Source organism: Trachinotus anak, unplaced genomic scaffold (assembly GCF_046630095.1).
Source record: "Trachinotus anak isolate AG129_WGS33_773 ecotype Australia unplaced genomic scaffold, CSIRO_AGI_Tana_v1 ptg000012l, whole genome shotgun sequence".
NCBI classification, from domain to species: domain Eukaryota; kingdom Metazoa; phylum Chordata; class Actinopteri; order Carangiformes; family Carangidae; genus Trachinotus; species Trachinotus anak.
Window position 1 is genome coordinate 1,626,587 of NW_027273863.1, and position 20,536 is coordinate 1,647,122.

Below are 20,536 nucleotides of genomic sequence, written 5' to 3' on the forward strand. Positions count from 1 at the left end.
GGGTCGGGGTGGGAGGAGCCAGGAGGGCAGGAGCGGTGGGGCTCGGTGGGGAGCGGAGGTGCGGGGAGGCCGAGGGTTGTCGGTCCATGACATGAATGAACCATGTTCGGTAACGGAGGGTTAGCTCTCCCGGTTTGCTCCTTTCTCCTGCTGCACCTCCCGGTTTTCCCGCTAACGAACAACTGGCCCATTAAGGTAAATAGCTGGCGGAGTAGCCGTTTGTTCACCTCCCAGTGCTGCAGTTGTAGTTCTCCATTAGCGCAGTGGTTTAAGGTTATGAAGGGGGACTGGTAGTTTGCTCCAGTGGAGAGTAGTCACTTCACAAGCCTGTCACTTTGATGCTGCTTTGCTTGTCGTCAATGGCACTATCTGGGTTTCACCCTAAATTAATGAACGGAGCAATTTTTCAAAGATACAATTAACCCAGCAACGATAATGTCTGAGTGAAATTTCACTCCCCAGAGTAGTTCGGCTTTCGAAAAACCACATAACCACAGTGTTATTGTGCATGTGAAGGTAAGCTAACTGTTACCAAATGCGGGAATATCACTGTTCCCTGAGGCGAACCTCCAAGAAAGTTGATGCTTTTTTTAATGAAGTGTTGTCGGATGCGTCAAAGACTGAACGGTGACGACTGTCTTATATGTGTTTTCATCAGATGAAAAACAAGGCAGCTGTGAAATGACATAAATGATGTCAGTTGTAAATGCTGTTTGGTTACCCCTCTCTCCTAACCAGTTGTAACGTTGAGGAATGAGGTCCCCCCCCAAACTTTGCGCTCAGATCAAACCACATCAGATAGTCGTGACCCGTTATGTGTAGTTTATTTTAATCACCAGATTAAAATTCTTTCTGAGTGGGGTAAGATGTTTGGACTGTTACTGCTTCCCCCCATTCAACTTGTCTTGCTTGTTTATGATGGTGCAGCTAAAAACAACTTGACCATTTTGTAACAGAATCTATGATTGTAATTATATTCATGTTTTATTCAGGCAGATGGTTGTAAACGCAAATCATGTGAATAAGCGACTCATGTTAAGACCCTAATGTGTTAATTGTGTGTTTGTGTATTTGGCTGTTCTAACTCACGATTTTCACATTATTGTTGTCTGCATTCCAGTTTTGTATGAGAAATAAATGTTTCAGTCCATTCAGATCTCTGCCAGTTGAATATCTACCTAAATTGGACATTCAGGTAATATGGTAATTGTGTCATATCTAACAGTACTCACAGAGATACTGCTTACTATAGTGCAATTGGATGAACAATTCAACATGAAAAAATTAATTCATTGTTAGTTTTGGTCTACATACAGTACTTAACTTTGTACTTTGTTGATTAATCTCCCTAAAAGACAATATTTTATACCACACGTCTTCTTCTTGTTGGGAAAATCAATTTGTCTTTATGTGGCCAAGTATATAAGTGATAAAGTAATTTAGTTTGTCAAATAGACAACAACTGTCAGCGAGGGAAACATGTGGACTCCAGTCTCATAGATTGCAGGATAAAACATCTCTGCCTTAATATTGACCGACCATTTGGCTGCACTGTTCACTGTGGACTAAATGAACAGTTAGCTGACTGACAAACTAACTGATTGATCTGCTCCTTGATCAGGACGCTTGATTGTTAAACTGTGTAAATAAGACAACATGGTGACAGCCAGCAGCCAGCCAGCCCAACAGGATTGAGGTCTAATGGTTGAAACTCTGAACAGATGCATTTTCAAAAACTGTGCAATCAATTGTTTGCAGACACTCAGTGGTAACCACTGGCATTAACAGTTTGGTTAGCACAGATTTTTTAAATTCAGTCGATTTATTCTTTCCAATGAATGGAATATACCCTAAAGTGAATTTAAAAGAGCCCTGGGTTTGTGGATGTGAATCTGAGCTTCGTGGACTACACATAAAAATGATGGCAGAAGTAAAAAGGGATAGTTGTGTAATGCACACAACAACTGGCATGACATCTAATATACTTTTTTGGCAAAGGTTATTTAAAGACAGTGTCTTCCAACAGTGGTAAAGCAGTCTTTGCACATTATTACACACAAACGTAATGCATCATAGCAGCGATGACGCAATGCTTTCTATTTAAAGGTTTACATTCATTGTGGTAACATTACTTGGTCTGAAATAGCAGGCGAGTTGCTTGATTGAACTACATGCATCTTTTCTCAGTGTATTGGTGTGCGCACTGCACACAGCTTTCAAAGTAAAGCAAGCAAAAGACCATACATATTATATGATAATCTTCCCATTTGTTGTAGCCCTATTTGTGAAAAATGTGGGCATGCCTTTTGATTCTAACCTTATATCCAAGAGCCACTTAAGCAAAATAGCCAGATCTTTTAAAAACGTAAAAAACTGGCAACCAAGACATCGGCAATTCTGTGCTTATGCATTTGCCATATCAATACAGATGCATCAGTGATAACCGAGTACTGACTTATTATATCAACCCTGCTGACATTTACTGGGCTGTTCTCCATACCTCCAACTTGTTCAGAGACTTGCTGCTGGATTTAAACTAAACAACACTGGTGTTCATTGATCCATAAACAGTATTATAAATGGTCACATAGAGCCAAATGCAATGCTAAAAAAAATTAATAGACATGGTTCTTGACAAACTCAAAACTCAGACCATCTTCACTTTAAGTTGTGAGACAGAACCAGTTGTAATATATTTTAATCTCAAGCACAGGTTCAGTAGAATGTGTAACCACTGACATCACATGTGCTAGCTAATCACAGCACCACAAAATTAGCCACATTCTATTGTGGTGGTCGACAGATAGAACTTTTAGGTGTTTAGTTTCCCCAGTTCAACCAAATTGAGATTTCTGTGTACATGTGCTCCAAGTTCATGTGTGTGTGTTTGTGTATATGGTGTGTGTCTGCCAGGACAGAAGTGAAGGGAGGGTGGAGCAGGGTAACATCCATCTGCAATCACACAGCCATGGAAGTCTGAATGTCAAACACACAAGCAACAAGGTACTGCATTTACACACTCACACTCTTTTTAACCTGTTTATCATTTTATTTGTAATGGAAATGTAATCTGTGTATGACTGAAATCAATACGTGAAGCCCTCTTTACACAGAGGTCTGGCTATACTCATTATACCACCACTTTTGCTTGTTTACACTGAACAAAACAAAGCCAACATATTGCTGCCCCCAATATGTGTGATTTTTTTTTTTTTTAAATCAGCATCTGTCCCGCAGTGCTGGCTGACTGTCTCCACTGCCAGCATAAAGGTGGAACAACAAGCTGCCCCACATGCCATGTTTTTACCTTTTGTACAGAATTGCGAGGTGTAATAAAAACGCAACATTCCTGCCTTCTGCAGACTGTGTAAAAAGGGCTTGAGTCTCAGGTAGGGGCATTCTAACATTGTGGACAAGAGTTTCCTGCCGGCAACATACATACTCCAACCTCAACCAATGCTCATGCTTCTGCTCAGGTTTAGGTCATAGATGGTTAAGGTCAAGGACGTCACATACCAGCTACATATGCTGTTTGATGTTGTTTTCAGTGTAAGCCCCCACACTGGTGACAAGCAAAATTCCATCATCACAGGTTTTTATCACCTCGTCTCAGCTATAAAGACTATATCCAACACAATTTTAATAATACTCCCTAACTCCAATTACCAAACAGTTTGATATGTTACACCTCTCCCTAGTTGAAATTACATGCTTGTTCAGGTTTTTTTAAAATTTTTTTATTGACTGTGTATTTTTTTTTCTAGGAGGAGGTGTTTCAGTGGTGGGGGGAGTGGTCCAGTTGGTCCTCTTGTTCCAGGAGCTGTGGAGGAGGAGTGAGGAGTCAGGAGAGACACTGCCTCATACAGAGGTAGTGTGTTTACAAAAACTACATGGATACACACACACACACGTAAGATGGAAAGTGATTTTCATTGGGACAACAAGAGGAAGTGGGTACAAACATCTCACGGTACAAGCACATGTGAACATGACCATCTGTGGTAGCTCAAACCAGGCACAGCTTGACTGTCAACCTCAGATCCTGGAGGAGCAATGTGGATTCTGTCCTGGTCGTGGAACAGCTCTTTACCCTTGCATGGTTACTAGAGATCTGTCATGGGAGTTTGTCTATTCAGTCTACACAAGTTATGTGGACTTGGAAGGATTACAACCGTGCCCCTTGGGAAGTCTTGTAGTGGGGTGTATGGGGGTATGAGCTACAACGGCAGTTGCTATCAGCCATTTGGTTATTTTATTAATGTAGAGACAGCTGTGCCCGCATTCTTGGAAGGAAGTCAAATTTTCATTTTTTTGTAGGTGCTGGGCTCTGCCAGGGTCCCTTGTCACAGATTCTGTTTGTGATTTTAATGGATAAGATCTGAAGCTGCAGCTGGTGGGAGGAGAGTGTCGAGTTTGGCGACCTAAGAATTGCTTTCCGACTCTTTTCAAATCATGTCGTTTTTAGGGGCTTCATCAGACCGCAACTTACAGCATGCACTGGGGTGGTTTACAGATGAACGTTAAGTGGTTGGGATGAGACTCAGCACCTCCAGGTCTGAGCCTGTGGTTTTCAGCCTGAAAATGGTGGATTACCGCGCCATGTGGAAAAGAAGCCAGTTGAGGTGGTTAGGGCATCTGATCAGGATGCTTCCTTTGGATGTTTTCTGTGTATGTACAACTGGGAGGAGACCAGGTAGACTCAGAGCATGCTGGAGAGATTGTATATCTCTTCTGGGTTTGGAAAGCAGCAGAATCTCCCAGAAGGATGTTCAAAAACGTTGCTGGGGGAGAGACATCTGGACTGCCATGGTTAGCCTGCTGGCACCACGACCCTGATAAGCAGCAGAGGATGGATGGATGGATTTGGGAGAAATTTGCCAACAAAAGCCAGTAAAATTGCATAGCATTTCTCCTTGTGCCTGTGTGAGTTTCCTCTAGGTACTCCCACAGTCCAACGACATGCAGGGTAGGTTAACTGGCAACTCAAAATTGGCTGTAGGTGTGAATGTGAGCATGGTAGTGCTATGGTAGACTGACGACCTGTCCGGGTGTACCTCGCCTCTCGCCCAATGTCAGCTGGAATTGGTTCCAGCCCCTGCCATCCTCAAAGGATAGCTAATGGATGGAATAACACACTGTGGAAGAGTGAGTAGAGACATGGCCATATACAGAAGGAATATAGGTAGAGTGTTGACAGAATGTGTGTGTTTGTTACCTTTGACCTTCCCCTGTCAGACTTGCGGAAGTTTCTGTCAACCAAGATTAACACCACTCTGCCCTCACTGTTGGCCCTCTGTCTCTCCCCTTCTTGCCCCCTCTTCCCTTTTCTTTCTCCTCCCATTTTCTTTTCTCATGTCTGCCCCCTTTACTCTCTCCATTTTTCTCTTTTTTCTCCTTTTTCACTCTTTTCACCCTACACTCTTCTCCTCTTTTTCCTCACTTCCCAGTGAATTCACAGCCTCCACTTCTCTCCTCTCCTCCGGCTTTTCTTCTCTCCCCTCTTCCTCTCCTGTCCTCCCCTCATCACCCTCTACCAATTAGATGTGACACTCTCACATAGTGACCTCCCGCTCACCTCTTCCTGCTGTCTCTCCCACTTTACCGTCTAAACAGTGTAGGAGGATGGGGTGAAGAAAGAGAGCCCCGGATAGATAGACAGAGGAGGTGTTTATGTGTGGGGGTTGGGGGTGGGGGGGTTAACATGGTAATGAAAGACAGATGCATTAACTCCATGTTGGAGTTCTTTAGGTCCTCCCCAACACACATACAGAATTGGAATCATGTTGAACATAAACTACAGCACTCTAAGATTTTTCTTGGTGCAACTGGTGCAGACACACATTAGCAGAATTTTGAAGTGTTGAGACCCTTAAGACGTGTTTCCAACAGCTGGTTTCAAGTGAATAAAGAAGTCCTTACTCCCTCACTGTCAAAAAATCCAAGTTGTTCCTGTTCTTCAGAATCAATTACTGTTGATCACATGTTTCTTCTGAAGACATGAATGCATGTACTTGCTAGTATATTCACCTATTCTCAATAGAAAACTAAACACAGGAGCAATAGCAGGTTTTCATTCAGCTGACCCATGGTAACATGTTAACATCATATCCATCAGTTTTCAACATATATTTTTGATTTTGCAATGTAAGTGAACATAAACAGTTTTTTTTAATTAACTGGGAAATTTTGTGATCACATTTTGACTTTTATGTGAAGCTGTTAATCAAAAACATGCACTTCCAGAGTGTCAAAGTCTTCCGCACTATACAGTATTCTGACATACATGACACAAGGACAAGACAAATAACATGTACAGCTGAAGTTAGAAGTTTACATACACCTTAGCCAAAAATATTATACATTACCTGTCTCAGGTAAGTGAGGATCACCACTTCATTTTAAGAATGTGAAATGTCAGAATAACAGCAGAGAATGGTTTATTTCCGCTTTTCTTTCTTTCATCACAGCCCCAGTGGGTCAGAAGTTTACATACACTTTGTTAGTGTTTAGTAGCATTGCCCTTAAATTGATTAATTTGGGTCAAATGTCTCAGGAGCCTTTTACAAGTAAGTTGTTAGAATTTTGCTCCTTTCCTCCTCAGTCAGATTTGAAGGCCTCCTTGCTTGCAAATGTCTTTTCAGTTCAGTTCACAGATTTTCCATTGGATTGAAGTCAGGGCTTTCTGATGATCACTCCAGTACCTTGACTGTGTTGTCCTTAATCCATTTTGCTTCAACTTTGGAAAAGTACTTGGAATCATTGTCCATTTAGAAGACCAATTTGCGACCAAGCTTCAATGTCTTGAGATGTTGCTTCAGTATATCCACATAATTTACCTTCCTCATAATACCATCCGTTTAGAGAAGTGAACCAGTCCCTACTGCACCAAAGCACCTCCACAGCATGATGCCGTCACCCCCGTGCTTCACAGTCGGGATGGTGTTCTTCAGTTTACAAGCCTTATCCTACAACTTCTGACCCACTGGATTTGTGATATAGTGTATCTATCTGTAAACAATTGTTGGAAAAATGACTGGTGTCATGCACATAATAGATGACTTTACTGACTTACTATAGTTCTGACCAAAGCCATGGTTTGCCAACATGAAATTTGGTGATTAAACAATTAAAATTAGTTAAATGATTTCAACCTAAGTGTGTATAAACTACTGAGGAATAATGGCAGATATACTACTAATAGATAGCTAGATACTTTTTTTTTTTTTTTTTTGGCCAATTTGGGGGGGGTGGGTGGTCTTTAAGAACAAACAGAAAACCCAGCTGCTTGCTGATGCTAGAGAGAATGTTGAAGAGATTAGAGTCTGGGCTGTAGCTATGAAACAAGGAGCTAAAAGAGGTTAGCTGCACAGAGTGGACCCCTTTCATGTTACACATTGTCATTGTTAATATAAAAATATTGAGTGCAGCTTTAAATTGATACATATATTCAACCATTGGAGTATACAGGGTGCTCTGTGGTGTGCAAAATTGGGGAAAATATGAAAAACCTTAGCATCAACGTTTAAAGATTTAGAGTTTCACAATAACTGTACAGCACTGAGTAATAATGGTGATTCTGTGCTGATTAATTTAGGTCATGTTTACAGTATACCTATTTAGCTAAAGTGTTGTTGGTTGAACAGCAACAGTGGGGCCACTGACTGACTGACTGATATATGGTAGAGTGACCACAGCTCCACCATTAGTCAGTTGAATGCCACGTGACTGAACTGGAGTTTCCCCATTGGCCAATGTTCTCTTAAAATGAATTGGTGCAAACAGATTGCATTAGGAGGCGTTTACAGTCTGCAGCACATTTGTCACTAGATTTAGAGACATTTTTTCATTAAAAAAAAAAAAACAAACCAAAAAAACAAACATAGAGACAAATCTAGTAACTTTTTGGTCAAACCTTGGCTACTTAGAAGAGAGTCTCCAGTCCTGCCCTCACACTGTGTCGGCTTTGTTCAGTGAGGGGCAGAGAGGCGGAGCAGCAGTCAGTTAGCCACACAGAGCCTGTGCGCTGTGTCAGAGACTAAATAAGAAAGATATTCTGTCACTTCTCACTTTCTCTGAGTGATCATTTACAGTAAATACAGCTGAAATCACAGCACAGTCTTTGTCTTTAACTCATGTGTTTGGTGATTTTTTCAGATGGTGTCATGGTTATAAAGGTCAGGATTTTAACAGCAGCAGCCGAGCAGCAGCTTGGAAGTTAACATTTTGGACTCTATTTTAACAGTCCAAAGCACACAGTGTACAGTGTGTGGTGCAAGTGCATTTATGTCGTGTCCATGTCACTTTTGCTGTTGTAATGGCAGAATAAATACATTTTGTATTGTATGCGAATCGTGTGCCCACCTGTGTAGGCACATAATACTCTCTTGATAATTTGTCCAAAAATAACAGTGAATTACTGTTACTTAAGACCAGGTTGTTGTTGGTCAGTCACTTTCCACTGTCTCAAGATAGCAATGTGCCAACAATTCACCTGACCACACTTCATTTTAAGACCAACACACCCATGGACGCAAGTGTATTTTTAAACAGTGTTGGCACTGGACAAAAAAATGACAACTGCATCGACTTGAAACAAGCAAAGACTCTCCTTTTGCACCTTGTGCTGGGCATTAGATGGGGCCCGTAGTCGTTTCAGTCACTATTTCAAACTTGTTCCACTGTCTGACAAGAGAAACAGAAAAACATGTCAATGAGAGCAGCTTTATTATGAATTCAGCTGTATTAAAACACTGTACATGTGAGCACAGAGAGGAGGAGAGAAGCAAACAGATAAGGAGCTGAAACCAGCTGACACTGGAGAGAATGAAAATGGGACACGATGCTGTCAGTTGTTTACAGTGGTTCCACAACAGTTTTCAATCACGTCCTCAATTTTGCGCATTGACCAAAGGCAGCCCAGCCACATACTAGGGTTTGACTGAGTCTTCTTACATTGAGCTGCTGAAAAGTGGCTGAATAGCTGCCTTTATGGAAAGTGGAAGTGGAATAGCTTTTCATTGGGGAAAAAGTGAGTGCTCTCTGGAGTTTTTAAATGTCCACCACAACAAAATGAAAGTGGATTGAAACTGCAACAAATGGAAATGGAGCAACTGATTGTGATAAATTTGGTAGTGAGTGTATAAAATGGAAGACAGTAATGGGGATAACATTGGCATTAGTCAGCATGAAGCATTTTAAATGTGCTGTGTGAATTTGTGCCAAGTGTCTGAGAAGTATATAAGTAGTGTTTGCTCACAGTGGCAGCTGCTCTAGCTACTCATTACAGAAACAAACTCACTTTTCATTATAAGCCCTAAATGTCAGTGAATCACTGTTTATTCTACCAAGAACTATTTCTTCATAATGGGCGAGTTGTCACGAAAGCTTTGTGGGCATGATAGACTGTATACTGGAGGAAAGGTTTTGGGTTTTGGTCTTGGATAGTAACATTTATTTCTCTACTTTTCATACATTTCCAGGCACCACTCTCAAGCCTCGACTCCTCAGCTGGCAGCCTGCTGGCTAGCCCTCAGGTTTAGTGATCACAGGCACTTTGATTTCTGACTCAATCAATCATCAAGAGATATTTCATTCATAATTTGTCATCCATACTGGTAGACAGGTGATGAAAGTTGCTTTAGTTTAGTTCCATGTCAGGACTAGACTAGACTGCCATCAAAAGCCTTTGCTGGACAGCTGGCAAATGTCTTCAATATCTCTCTTGCCCAAGCAGTCATTTCCATGTGCTTCAAGTCACCTTCATCCTGTGTGAAGTCATCTGTATGCTGTCTGAATGATCACCTTCCCCGTAGCACTCACACATATCATCATGAAGTGCTTCAATAGGCAGGTCCTGCAACACAAGTCAGTCCAGCCTCCCCATCACACTTTTAACCCCCTCCGGAACAGCTACTTCTCCAAAGTACTTCAGTTTTTAAGATTTGGGTTGACACTCAAAGGTGAACACACATAAGTCTCAGTTAAAGCAAGAACTTCCCTTATTAAATGTAAGATTTGATAACCAGAAGAGAGGTAGGTAAACCCAACCGGTCGAGGCAAACGGCTGCCCACCCTGAGCCCGGTTCTGTTGGAGGTTTCTTCCTGTTAAAAGGGAGTTTTTCCTCCCCCCTGTCGCCAAGCGCTTGCTCGTTGTGGGAACTGTTGGGTTTTTTTCTGTAACAAAGTAAGGTCTTGACCTGACCCTGTTAAGTGCCTTGAGATAATGGAGATTATGATTTGGCGCTATACAAATAAAATTGAATTGAATTGAATTGAGGTACATCACATCTTTCCTGTGCATGGACTCCATGACAGATGAAGTAAAGTGGGGGGTCACACCCCCACAACCTGCCCTGTCTCTTGTGTAGTTATGTAAAAATATACAGAATTATTTTCTGCATTTTGTGTGTTGTCCATGTAATACAGTATATTAACCATGCCGTATTCTGTATCCTATGATGTATCCTGTCTCTGTCTCAGGCTCTCCACCACACAGAACATAAACAGCTCATATTGTGTTGGCTTCCCTAAACAGTACCAGCTCTGTCCAAACCAGGTACGATGACTGATATGATACGAGGTTAAAGGTATAATATGTAACTTTTCCACATTTAAATGTCTAAAAATGACAAATTAGAGAAATCCATGAGTTTAATCATGGTACGGTCCGTTTCATTTGTTCACCTTATATATATGACTCAGTCCATTTGTTTTGGACATGAGACTTGTGTGGATCATTCCCTTAGTGCCAAAAGCTGAACAATAGGCACTTGAGGAATCCTAACTTGGAGAAACTGACTGCTGTAATGGGAGTGGTGGTAAAGACAGCATTTCCCATGATCCCACACTACTACTATAGCCGTCTTTTGTTATTGTATTCATTGAGAGACCACTAGTGGCAGAAGTTACATACTGTGCGTTTAACTAAGGTTCACAAGAAGTTGGTGAAAAACTGAAGACCTTGTCATGCTTGAATTGTCCTTTAAGCTGTAGGCGTCTTTTTCCATGTGTATGTGTATGTGTGTATTTGATTGTGTGTTGTTGTGCTTTCTAGCCCTGCCCCAGCCATAGTGTTAGCTTCAAACAGCACCAGTGTTCCCAGTTTAACTCTAAAGCCTTTGGAAGAAGATACTACCAGTGGATACCCCTTTACCCAGGTATTCATTCTGTCTGTCTGTCTGTCTGTCTGTCTGTCTGTCTGTCTGTCTGTCTTCATACTCCTCTAACTGTCTATATTGCACATGAGCATTCACAACTTGCATGTTTTCCCTCTCTTGAATAAATGAAAGTTATTTTTTGCCTAAATTGTCAATTGGGTAACTGCTGACAATCATTCACTTCTAACATGGGGTAATTTAGTCCTACTAACTCTTGCAGTGGTGAGTCTTCTGATCTACTCTCTTGAGTTAAAGCTGCATTAGGACACGTTGCACTTTGGCAATCCCGAATGATAACCAGATATAACTAATTGAGTTTTGTAGTCTGGATTACACGCAAATCATATATTGTAATGTCAATAAAGTAAAATTTTAAAAAATACTATAATTTCCTGTGTAGCTGATTACATCAGCATCTCCAATAAGCCATGTGACCTGCAGTGCACAACCATCAGTGGTGAGCGACAGCTCCTTGTTCCCGCCCACGATGGTACATTCTGCCGCGATACCAAATACCACGGAGTCTGCATAGAGGGAATATGTCAGGTAATCCAACCAAGGACAAGTGGTGTTTTCATTTTCTTTCTGTAAGAATGATTAAATGTACTACCATGCAAAATACATTTAGTTTTTTTTACAGTCATTTAAGGCAAAGTTTTCTTGTTATTGAGAAAAGTTGACTGTCTCAATAAGTGAAGCTCTAAAATTGCAACCTGACTGTCTTACATGATTTAACTCTCTTCTCCTGCAGCCTGTAGGTTGTGAGGGGAAGCTGTACAGCAGTAAGACAGTGGACAGATGTGGAGTATGTGGAGGCAATGGGACATCATGCCAGCGCATCTCTGGATCATACAGGAAGGCACTCACACAGTTAGGTAACACACACACAAACACACATGTAGACAGATGTGCATACAAGTATTAATTATGTACCATTTTGATTAAAGACAAGTTACCAGGTGGTGAATCTGGTTACACCAGCACAACAATACTTAATATGCTGGATCCACATTCAGATTCAAACATTGTTTTCCATGTAACTCTCATCCCTCATGCTATAACATTTTGTACAGACACAGTGAAGAGTTTTCACTTATGTGGTGAAAACATTTACTCAAGAAAAATTGTATTGACATTAATGGTATCTGGAAGATGTATTCTAATGATTTATGTGATCCTCTGGCTTTTTAGCTAGCACCATCATAACGTGAAATTTTCACTTTTTCCAAAATTCGGCTTTGTGACCAAATACCTGCAAAAGTAATGGCATTCCCCTCAGACTTAGTAGATGTTAGCATGTTAACAAGCTAAACTCAGACGTTGGACATTATACTTGCTAAAGATCAACCTGTTAACATTACAATTGCATATTATCATGCTGACATTAGTGTTTTTGCTCAGTGTAGCCTCACAACCACCAGCATCACTGTAGATTCTTAGGGCATGTTGATGCTTTGACAACAAATATACCAGACTGTCAAAACGGAGTATCAAAATCAAACTATCTGCATTGTTAGATTTTACCCAATCAAAGTTGGAGACTACTGTTTTTGTGATTTGGGTAAACAGACATTTTTCAAAACCCTCTAGAGCTGCTGGAGAAGCTGAGGTCGAATTGAGCTGATGTTTACAGCTGAGCTGTACATACACTTTTGTTTCACTGATGACAGTCAGGTCACATCAGACAATCCTGCCTGTATTTTTCCCATCAGGTTATGTGTTCATCACCAATATCCCAGCTGGAGCCACTGACATCCAGATCATAGAGAGACACAAGACTGAGAACATCCTGGGTGAGAACCTACAACTTCTGTAAGGTCAATATACTGAATATAAAATCACCAGATTTTAAATAATCATTTCAAGCACAAAGTACCACTGTAACAGTGGTTCTGAGATGTGTTTTCTTAATTTATGAAATTATATATATTTTAATATATCCACATGAGATGGTGAACATGGCCGGACCATGTTCAGCCTAGCTTATCTCACATGTATGTCTCACTGCACAGAGATCATTTAACCCTGGGTAATTTGGTAATTAGAATTTCAAAATCTATATTGTGGTACTACAATCTTGAAAATGATTTTTGTGTAGATATGTTTGGATTCTGACCCAGTTCTAAATATCACCGTCTTTGTCTCACCCCCTCATATTTCCTGTCACATCTAGCCCTGTCGGACGAAGCCGGTAATTTCTTCTTCAATGGAAACACTGTGTTTGACAATCCTCAAAACTTCCGAGTGGCGGGGACAGTGTTTAAATACCGACGTCCAAGCAATGTGTTCTCTGATGGGCTGGAGTACATCATCGCCCAAGGACCAACACAGCAGGGCCTCAATGTTATGGTAGCACACACACACACACACACACACTCACACGTTTTGTTAAAGTATATGTCTAATTTTTACTTATAAAATTAGATGAATTTCAGCCCAGTATGAAGTGTTTAATCAGTATCATTTTTATCCTTGTGTATGTAGTACTACAACTTGAATGGGAAGCTGCCTCACATCACATACGAATACACCGTCCCCCTCAAGTCTTATGACATCACTGCTGCAGAGGGCGCCACTATGAGCCCTGGCCACTCCCATCTTAACTTCACCTATAATGAGGTAAATGAGGATGTTGAAGGGGATCAGGTTAGGTTGACAAATCACAGCAGAGGGGGCGTGACATCTCTGCATCACTACAACACCCAGCTGAGAGCTGACGACCAATCAGATATCCAGCTACAGGAAGAAAAAGAGGAGGAGGAGGAGGAGGTCCTGTGGGAAATCCGGACACCCAGCCCTCCGCCACCAGCGGCCATGTTGGTCTACAGACCTGCTGATGTCACCAGTCATGTTTTCAGCCACAATGATGTGGAAGAGCAGGGACCCCCTGCACCATCTGGCTACCGTGAGTCAGAGACTGATCAGAAAATCAACAATTAGCTTGTGTCTATGTATATATATTTTAATACCATAATTTCAGTGCATTATTGATCTAGGTCTAATAGCCAGTCGATGGTGTTACTGTCCATTTGACAAATTTTGAAAGTTATAGAAATTGCCCGATGCAGTCCCCAGAGATGTTTACAGATACTAATTAATTTTAGGACTGTCCAAACAGGACCTCTTCTGGAGAATATACTGGCCTTTAGATTAAAAAAATGCTCTTTCCCTCTGTCCAGCCTCTTAGTGTTGTGGGCTTACCTGTCATTAATATCTCTCTATTTGTTTTCTGTTGGTTTTTCTGGTCATTAAGGGAGTTCCTCCAATTTGATTGAGGAGCCGTCCGCTGCTGATGACAACACTCTAGTGCTGTCTTTCCCAGGTAGGAAAGACAAATGAAACCTTTTTTTGATAGTTAAGTGTTTATGCTTCCCTAGGAAATTAATGTATATCCCTAAAATGTTTGTTTTTAACTTTTGAAATATTATATTATCTGCTACACAGAGGCTATTTCAAGACATTGGAGATGAACAATTTAACCAGTATTATCTGCACCCTTTTTACTAACACATCTTTAGAAGTTAGCAACACAATATGACAAATCCTGCACACAAATGGACTGGATAGGATGGGAATAAAGTGGCTGGAAGAACACTACGCCCTGTTTAAATATACAACTCACCAGGCCCCAGCAGTGTGCCATTGTGTAGCTGTAAATGTAAAGAGAGAAGAGATTATAAAAATTGCCAACAATCATAGATAAATTATTTCAGTTTAGTAATTATTAAAAAAAAAAAATCCAGTTTAGCTTAATCTCTTAAATAAGATAGTATGTAGTAGTATAAATGTAGTTTACATAAATCTCTGTCCCTGGTTTGCATTAGTTAATGTCAAATATCTCAGGATGTGTTAAATGTTTATATGTCCATTCACAGGCAGTCAGAGTGTTCATCCTGCAGCCCTGCCTGAAGAGGCTCCCTATCTCCTGCTGGAGGACCTACAATACAACCAGACACACTCAAACACACACTCTGTGAAACACATCCTCACTGATCCACAGTCACCAGCAGAAACACACGTGGAAACATTGGCCCCCACAGACACAGTGACACATACAGACACACAGTTGGAAATACACCCAGACATGCTCACGGTCACTGACACACACTCTGTCACACACATGGAAACAGAGCCCGGTACACACTCAGACACACACACTGCCATCTTGGTACAGCTGCAGCAGGTGTCGGCAGTTCAGGCAGCCAACACAGAGAGGTACGAGGGAACAGCTGTAGACAATATATCCGCAGACCACTGACGCCACGAGATGCAGTTCAGTTCTCTTTTATGCTATGATGTTCAAAAGCTTGAATATTTGGAGCTTATAATCCTGATCATTAGTCCATTTACATGCTCTTAAATAACCAGGTTATAGTCTTTGTTTTCCAGCAAGCCCATTTCTTAAATGTCAATTAGAAACCTGGTATCCATAACTACAGCAGGGGATTAGAGAAACCTGTTTTCCCAGGTTTCCCATGTTTCTCTGCCTCGAATACAGGTAACCAGCTTTCTGAATGGCTTTTTCTAAGTGCACATGTTCATGACAAAAAAATGCAGACAGGGAAATAACAGTGAAACAGCTGGATGAAAGGAGAGCTCATTACACACAGTGATGTGTCTTTGTGTTTAAAATAATTTGGTCTTAAGTCCAACTGGGACTGAGACTAACACAAACTAACCTCCAGAAATGTTAACGAAAAGTCTTCACGCTGAACATGTGAGCGGTTGTTGAATTCAGACACATCTGCGCTGTGAGAAAAAGCTCTGTTTTGTCACGGTCAGGAAAGAGGGGAGATCTGATAACTGACCTTGTGTGCAGGTCTGGTGATAACACACAACATTCATTAGAGGAACACAGTGGAGGAGAAGGAGCATCAGGCTGAATGACTGAGTTCAGACCCAGAAGTCTCTTTGAAGCCAGCATCAGAGACTTGAATTTGATTTAGGTAGTAAGTGTAGGTCAATGAGCAGCAGAGTGATATGTGCCCTTTTAGGCTGATCGAAGACCAGACAGACTGAGTAGTCTTGTTACTTAGATGCATCTAACACACTGAATGAGTGCTACATTACATAAAAAACTAATAGATATTTCATGTGAATTAATGAAAATCATTAAGATTAGCCCTTTCTGTTTGAATGACTGTGTAGAAGCTTGCTTGTGTAAGCACATTAATTGTTACATTAGTAGGTTTTTTTAATAAAATAAATGGGAAAACAGTCAGGTTTCCAAACTGTGCTTGTTTGCCTCTGTCTCTGTGCAGCAATGACTTTGATGTGGGTCTGGACCCAGATATTAGTCTGGCAGACATGTATCGCTGGAAGGTTTCTGCTTATGCTCCATGCAGCTCCACCTGCACAACAGGTAAACTCATATGTACTATATGCAACTACCAAGATGATAATATAAGTGAATTAGAATCTTTGATATTGGCTCAGCTGACCACATTTCAAACATTGTTCTAAATGAGTTTGTTAAACTGCAGGTAACCATAGTGACACTTCATACTGCATTTCCACCTTGTATCATCTTCATTGTGTTTTGTCCTATGTATTTGCTTTTATTCCTGTTCATCTTCTGCTAATATGCACAGAGAGCTGTACATGCAATGTAGTGCGCAGAGGTTGTATGTTGTTGATTCCTGTGTACATGTTGTTAACAGTGTGTGTCTGTGTGTATCACCAGGTATTACCACTAGCTATGCCCTGTGTGTTCGGTATGATGGTACTGAAGTGGATGACAGTTACTGTGACTCTGTCACCAGGCCAGAGCCCACACACGAGTTCTGCACTGGAAAGGAATGTCCTCCAAGGTACTGCCTACCTTCACTAATTTAACCTGCTGACTGACCAACTTACACAAACTACACATGATGAGGTCTGCTCCAGTCTTCATGGTTTAGCAAAGTTTCATCTACAAATGACAAAGAAGTGATCATTAAATTGTGTGGCAGATCAGAAAAGCTGATGCAGGATGTAGGCATGATTCTACTACAGCACTGTTGTAGTTTATGTATTGTGAGAAAAACTAAATAATTAAAGAAGTGGGCTGAGATTTTGGGTTTCACCCCTTTAAAAACTTGAAATTTAGATCAGAAAAGGATCTGTGTGTCTGGAGGTTAACTGAGGTCAGATCAATTGATTAGGATTATGTATTGTGAAACAAAGCCCTGAAAGGTTTTGAATTTTATCTCTGTTTTTTTAAAAGGTTTTATATGCTTTTGTTCAGTCATGCAGATCTGCAGTATTTTCACTTGTAGTTTTTTTCATTTTCTTGAAAAATTTGCAAGGCCAGACCCGTAAACGCCAAAGTCTGCGACTGACTGACTAAGTGATAGAGCTAAGTGATCAAGTAACACCATTGGTCAGCTGCATGCCACTGAGTCATGAAGTTACACCATTGGTCGTTGCTCTTTCGAAACTATTTGGCGCAAACTGTTTCTATTTGGGGGCGTTTAAAGCTGCAGTGTTGACATCATAGCACTAATTTTTTGCTAGATTTAGAGACTTTTTTCAAAAAGCAAAAATAACAAATCTACAGACTTTTTGGAGAAACCTTGGCTACTTTCCACAGAAGAGACTCGCCAGCAAGGTTAAAGTGGACTGAAACGATCCACTTTCTATTAATAAGTAAATGAATCAGAGTGTCTAAACACAGAGAGTGAGACGGACGAGCGCACACACACACAGGCAGGAGAGAAGTTCCTCTTGACAGATCGTCACACACAGCATTGGTCCTTTTAACTTCATTTTAACAGAAGAAATAATGTCCTGCTGATCCAGGAACACATAAAAAGCTCTGTTATGAATTCATGAGGTTATTATAAAAATCAGCTCTACGTGTGTTTGAAAAAGAGAGAGAATACAGAGAAATGCGCCAGGCTGCTGATCGTCCGACAGAGTTGGACTGGTCACTATTTCAAAGTTGTTTAACATCAGAAACAGAAAGACATGTCAATAAGAACAGCTTTATTGTGAACTCAGCTGCATTAAAACTATGTATAAGTGAATTCAGAGAGGAGGAGAGAAGCAAACAGATGAATAACTTTTCAACTATGTCCTCAGTTTCACACATTGACCATACGTGGTCCAGCCAGATGCCTGGTTTTGACTTAGTCTTGTTGACACTGGTGATAACAAACACACACTGGTGGTAACAAAAGAGACACTGGTAGGGAGGAATGCATGCCGACTATCCCCAACCCCATGCAGCCATCGAAGTGTCTTAGGAACACAAAGATGAATGGACTGAATGCAACAACAATCCATAGGCTATTAAGTTTCACTGGCTTTGTCTCATTTTTCTACAAACAGGAACCAATTGAAATTCTACACATAGTGGCTTTAAAATGTTCCAAGGATTTCCTTTGGAAAAAGAAATCATAAATATTTCCAGAAGAAAGTGTGACGTCTCTGAATGTGACTCAAATGGTTTTACTCACTAAATAAACCTGAAACTTGATTCACTTTGACAAGAACTTTACCAACTCCACCGTCTCACCACTTTCTCCTCAGATGGGAGACCAGTGGTTGGAGTGAGTGCTCTCGAACCTGTGGTGAGGGTGTTCAGTACCGCACTGTGCGCTGCTGGAAGATGCTGTCACCCGGTCTTGACTCTTCTGTCTACGATTCACTGTGTCTGTCACATGACCTGCACAAACCAGCCAATAGAAAGGTCTGCCACGGCCAGAGCTGTGGACCGCAGTGGGAGGTGTCTGAGTGGTCAGAGGTAATGAAGCAAGTGCAGTGTTTTTTTGCAGTGTATTGTGATGTGCAGAGATGTCGATGATGTTGATTGTTTTCACTGTGGAGACCATCTTGAAGTCTGAGGCCTTGAAATTAGACATTGATTTAGTCAAAGAAGCAAAAAACACAAAGCGATGTCCAACAACTGCAAGTGTGCATTCTGTTCATTCAACATCAGAACATCAAAACATTTGATTTTATATTTTACAACATATAATCTTATATGCTAGAGTTTGCAGTGAGGAGTCATCATAAATGTTGAAATTTAAAACCTAAAACTGAAAAAAAACCATAATAAATTACTCTGGCATCCATCCATTCATTACTTTGAGTCACTGGGAAAGCAGAACAGCCCAAATGTCCTTATAGACTGTCCTGCTCCTCCTGGAGCCTCCAAGTCTCGGATTAACAGAGACCTTTAAATCCCCCCACATATGCTGGGCCTCCCCAGTCGTGTTCCCAGGATATCCGAGAAGAGTGGCCGCTGGGAGGCTTCCTCACCAGGGTGAGGGGCAGTAGCTGAATACCCTCAGATTTGCTTAATTCCTCATATTTACAGTTTCATTATTTTGGTCACTCCACAAATTTTGTGACCACTACCACATACAATGCCAGTGTCCCCTCCGAAGGTACACGACACCTGGCCCCAACACAGACCCTACAACTGACTGCTAGCTACATGACCCCCTCCGTCGTACAGCTGCCAGAGGTGGTCCCACTTTGCATTTTCAGGCTGTGCCCAGCTGAGCTGCAGTTCTCTTAAATCATCTCAAAACAAACACAGTCTTCTTGAAACAGAATTTCTCAGACATTAGTTAACCCTCCGAGAACCTGGACTCCTACACTGCTGCTCCCTGGGTCGCTAAATTCCACAAACCCCACCACAGTGGCAAGTTTGAGATTCACAGAAAGAATTGCCCTGGCTGTGAAAACAAAAATGAATGGAGCAATATTTCATGAAATGGATTTTTAAATGGCCAAAGCATAAATAAATCTGACTTGTAAACAGGACACCATAAAGTTCCACGGGATTGAAACAGTATTCCACACTTTTCTTAGTATTAGTAGTAAGTTGGTGGTCCCACCACTATAGTACATGGTATGTGGGAGACAAGTAATCACTGCAATGTAAGGGGGGGTCACCAATATATAAAAAAAACCCAGAAATTTGTCCCCCCAGCATTTGAAATGACCAGTCATCAACTAGCTCCAAAAACAAAAAAAACAAATTTTATTCCCTTAATTTTCCCTCCCAGATGTTTCCATGTAAATCAGCAACAGGAAACACAACAGCTGTGTGCTGCTGATGAAATGTTCCTCAGTGCACACAGCTGTAATGTTAATATCAACATTTCAAGTTTTCGTAATACATTTTTTTTAAGTAATGATGTGTGTGTGTGCGTGCCAGTGCTCAGCACGCTGTGGCTCTCGGGGTGTTCGGACTCGGGAGGTTCGTTGCTCCATGGAAATTAAACTGTGTAACAAGTCATCTCAGCCTATCGAGAGTCAGGAATGTGAGGGCCCGCCCTGCGACAGACGATGGACAGTTTCTGATTGGGGACCTGTGAGTTTAACAACACACACACACACACACTTCAGAAGAGTGAACATTCACACTGAACACATACCACACCGCC

The 20,536-nt window shown here is 41.2% G+C and overlaps 1 protein-coding gene across 3 annotated transcripts in view; it reads left to right on the plus strand.

Annotated features, from left to right (window-relative positions):
• The window catches only part of LOC139628715 (ADAMTS-like protein 2), a 24,340-nt gene continuing 3,804 nt past the window's right edge, over positions 1–20,536 (plus strand). Inside the window, exons 1-17 of one of the 3 annotated variants that reach the window (XM_071490703.1) lie at positions 2–195; positions 2,914–3,003; positions 3,765–3,868; positions 10,480–10,555; positions 11,054–11,156; positions 11,557–11,702; positions 11,908–12,031; positions 12,869–12,949; positions 13,330–13,505; positions 13,641–13,775; positions 13,863–14,061; positions 14,410–14,478; positions 15,032–15,371; positions 16,418–16,518; positions 16,840–16,966; positions 18,669–18,882; positions 20,308–20,463. In XM_071490703.1, the coding sequence (XP_071346804.1) occupies positions 103–195; positions 2,914–3,003; positions 3,765–3,868; positions 10,480–10,555; positions 11,054–11,156; positions 11,557–11,702; positions 11,908–12,031; positions 12,869–12,949; positions 13,330–13,505; positions 13,641–13,775; positions 13,863–14,061; positions 14,410–14,478; positions 15,032–15,371; positions 16,418–16,518; positions 16,840–16,966; positions 18,669–18,882; positions 20,308–20,463 (2,334 nt within the window). In that variant the 5' untranslated portion in view covers positions 2–102. Of the gene's footprint in view, positions 196–2,913; positions 3,004–3,764; positions 3,869–10,479; positions 10,556–11,053; positions 11,157–11,556; positions 11,703–11,907; positions 12,032–12,868; positions 12,950–13,329; positions 13,506–13,640; positions 14,062–14,409; positions 14,479–15,031; positions 15,372–16,417; positions 16,519–16,839; positions 16,967–18,668; positions 18,883–20,307; positions 20,464–20,536 lie in introns of all 3 variants that reach the window. The other 2 variants (XM_071490702.1, XM_071490701.1) reach the window with 2 other exon arrangements.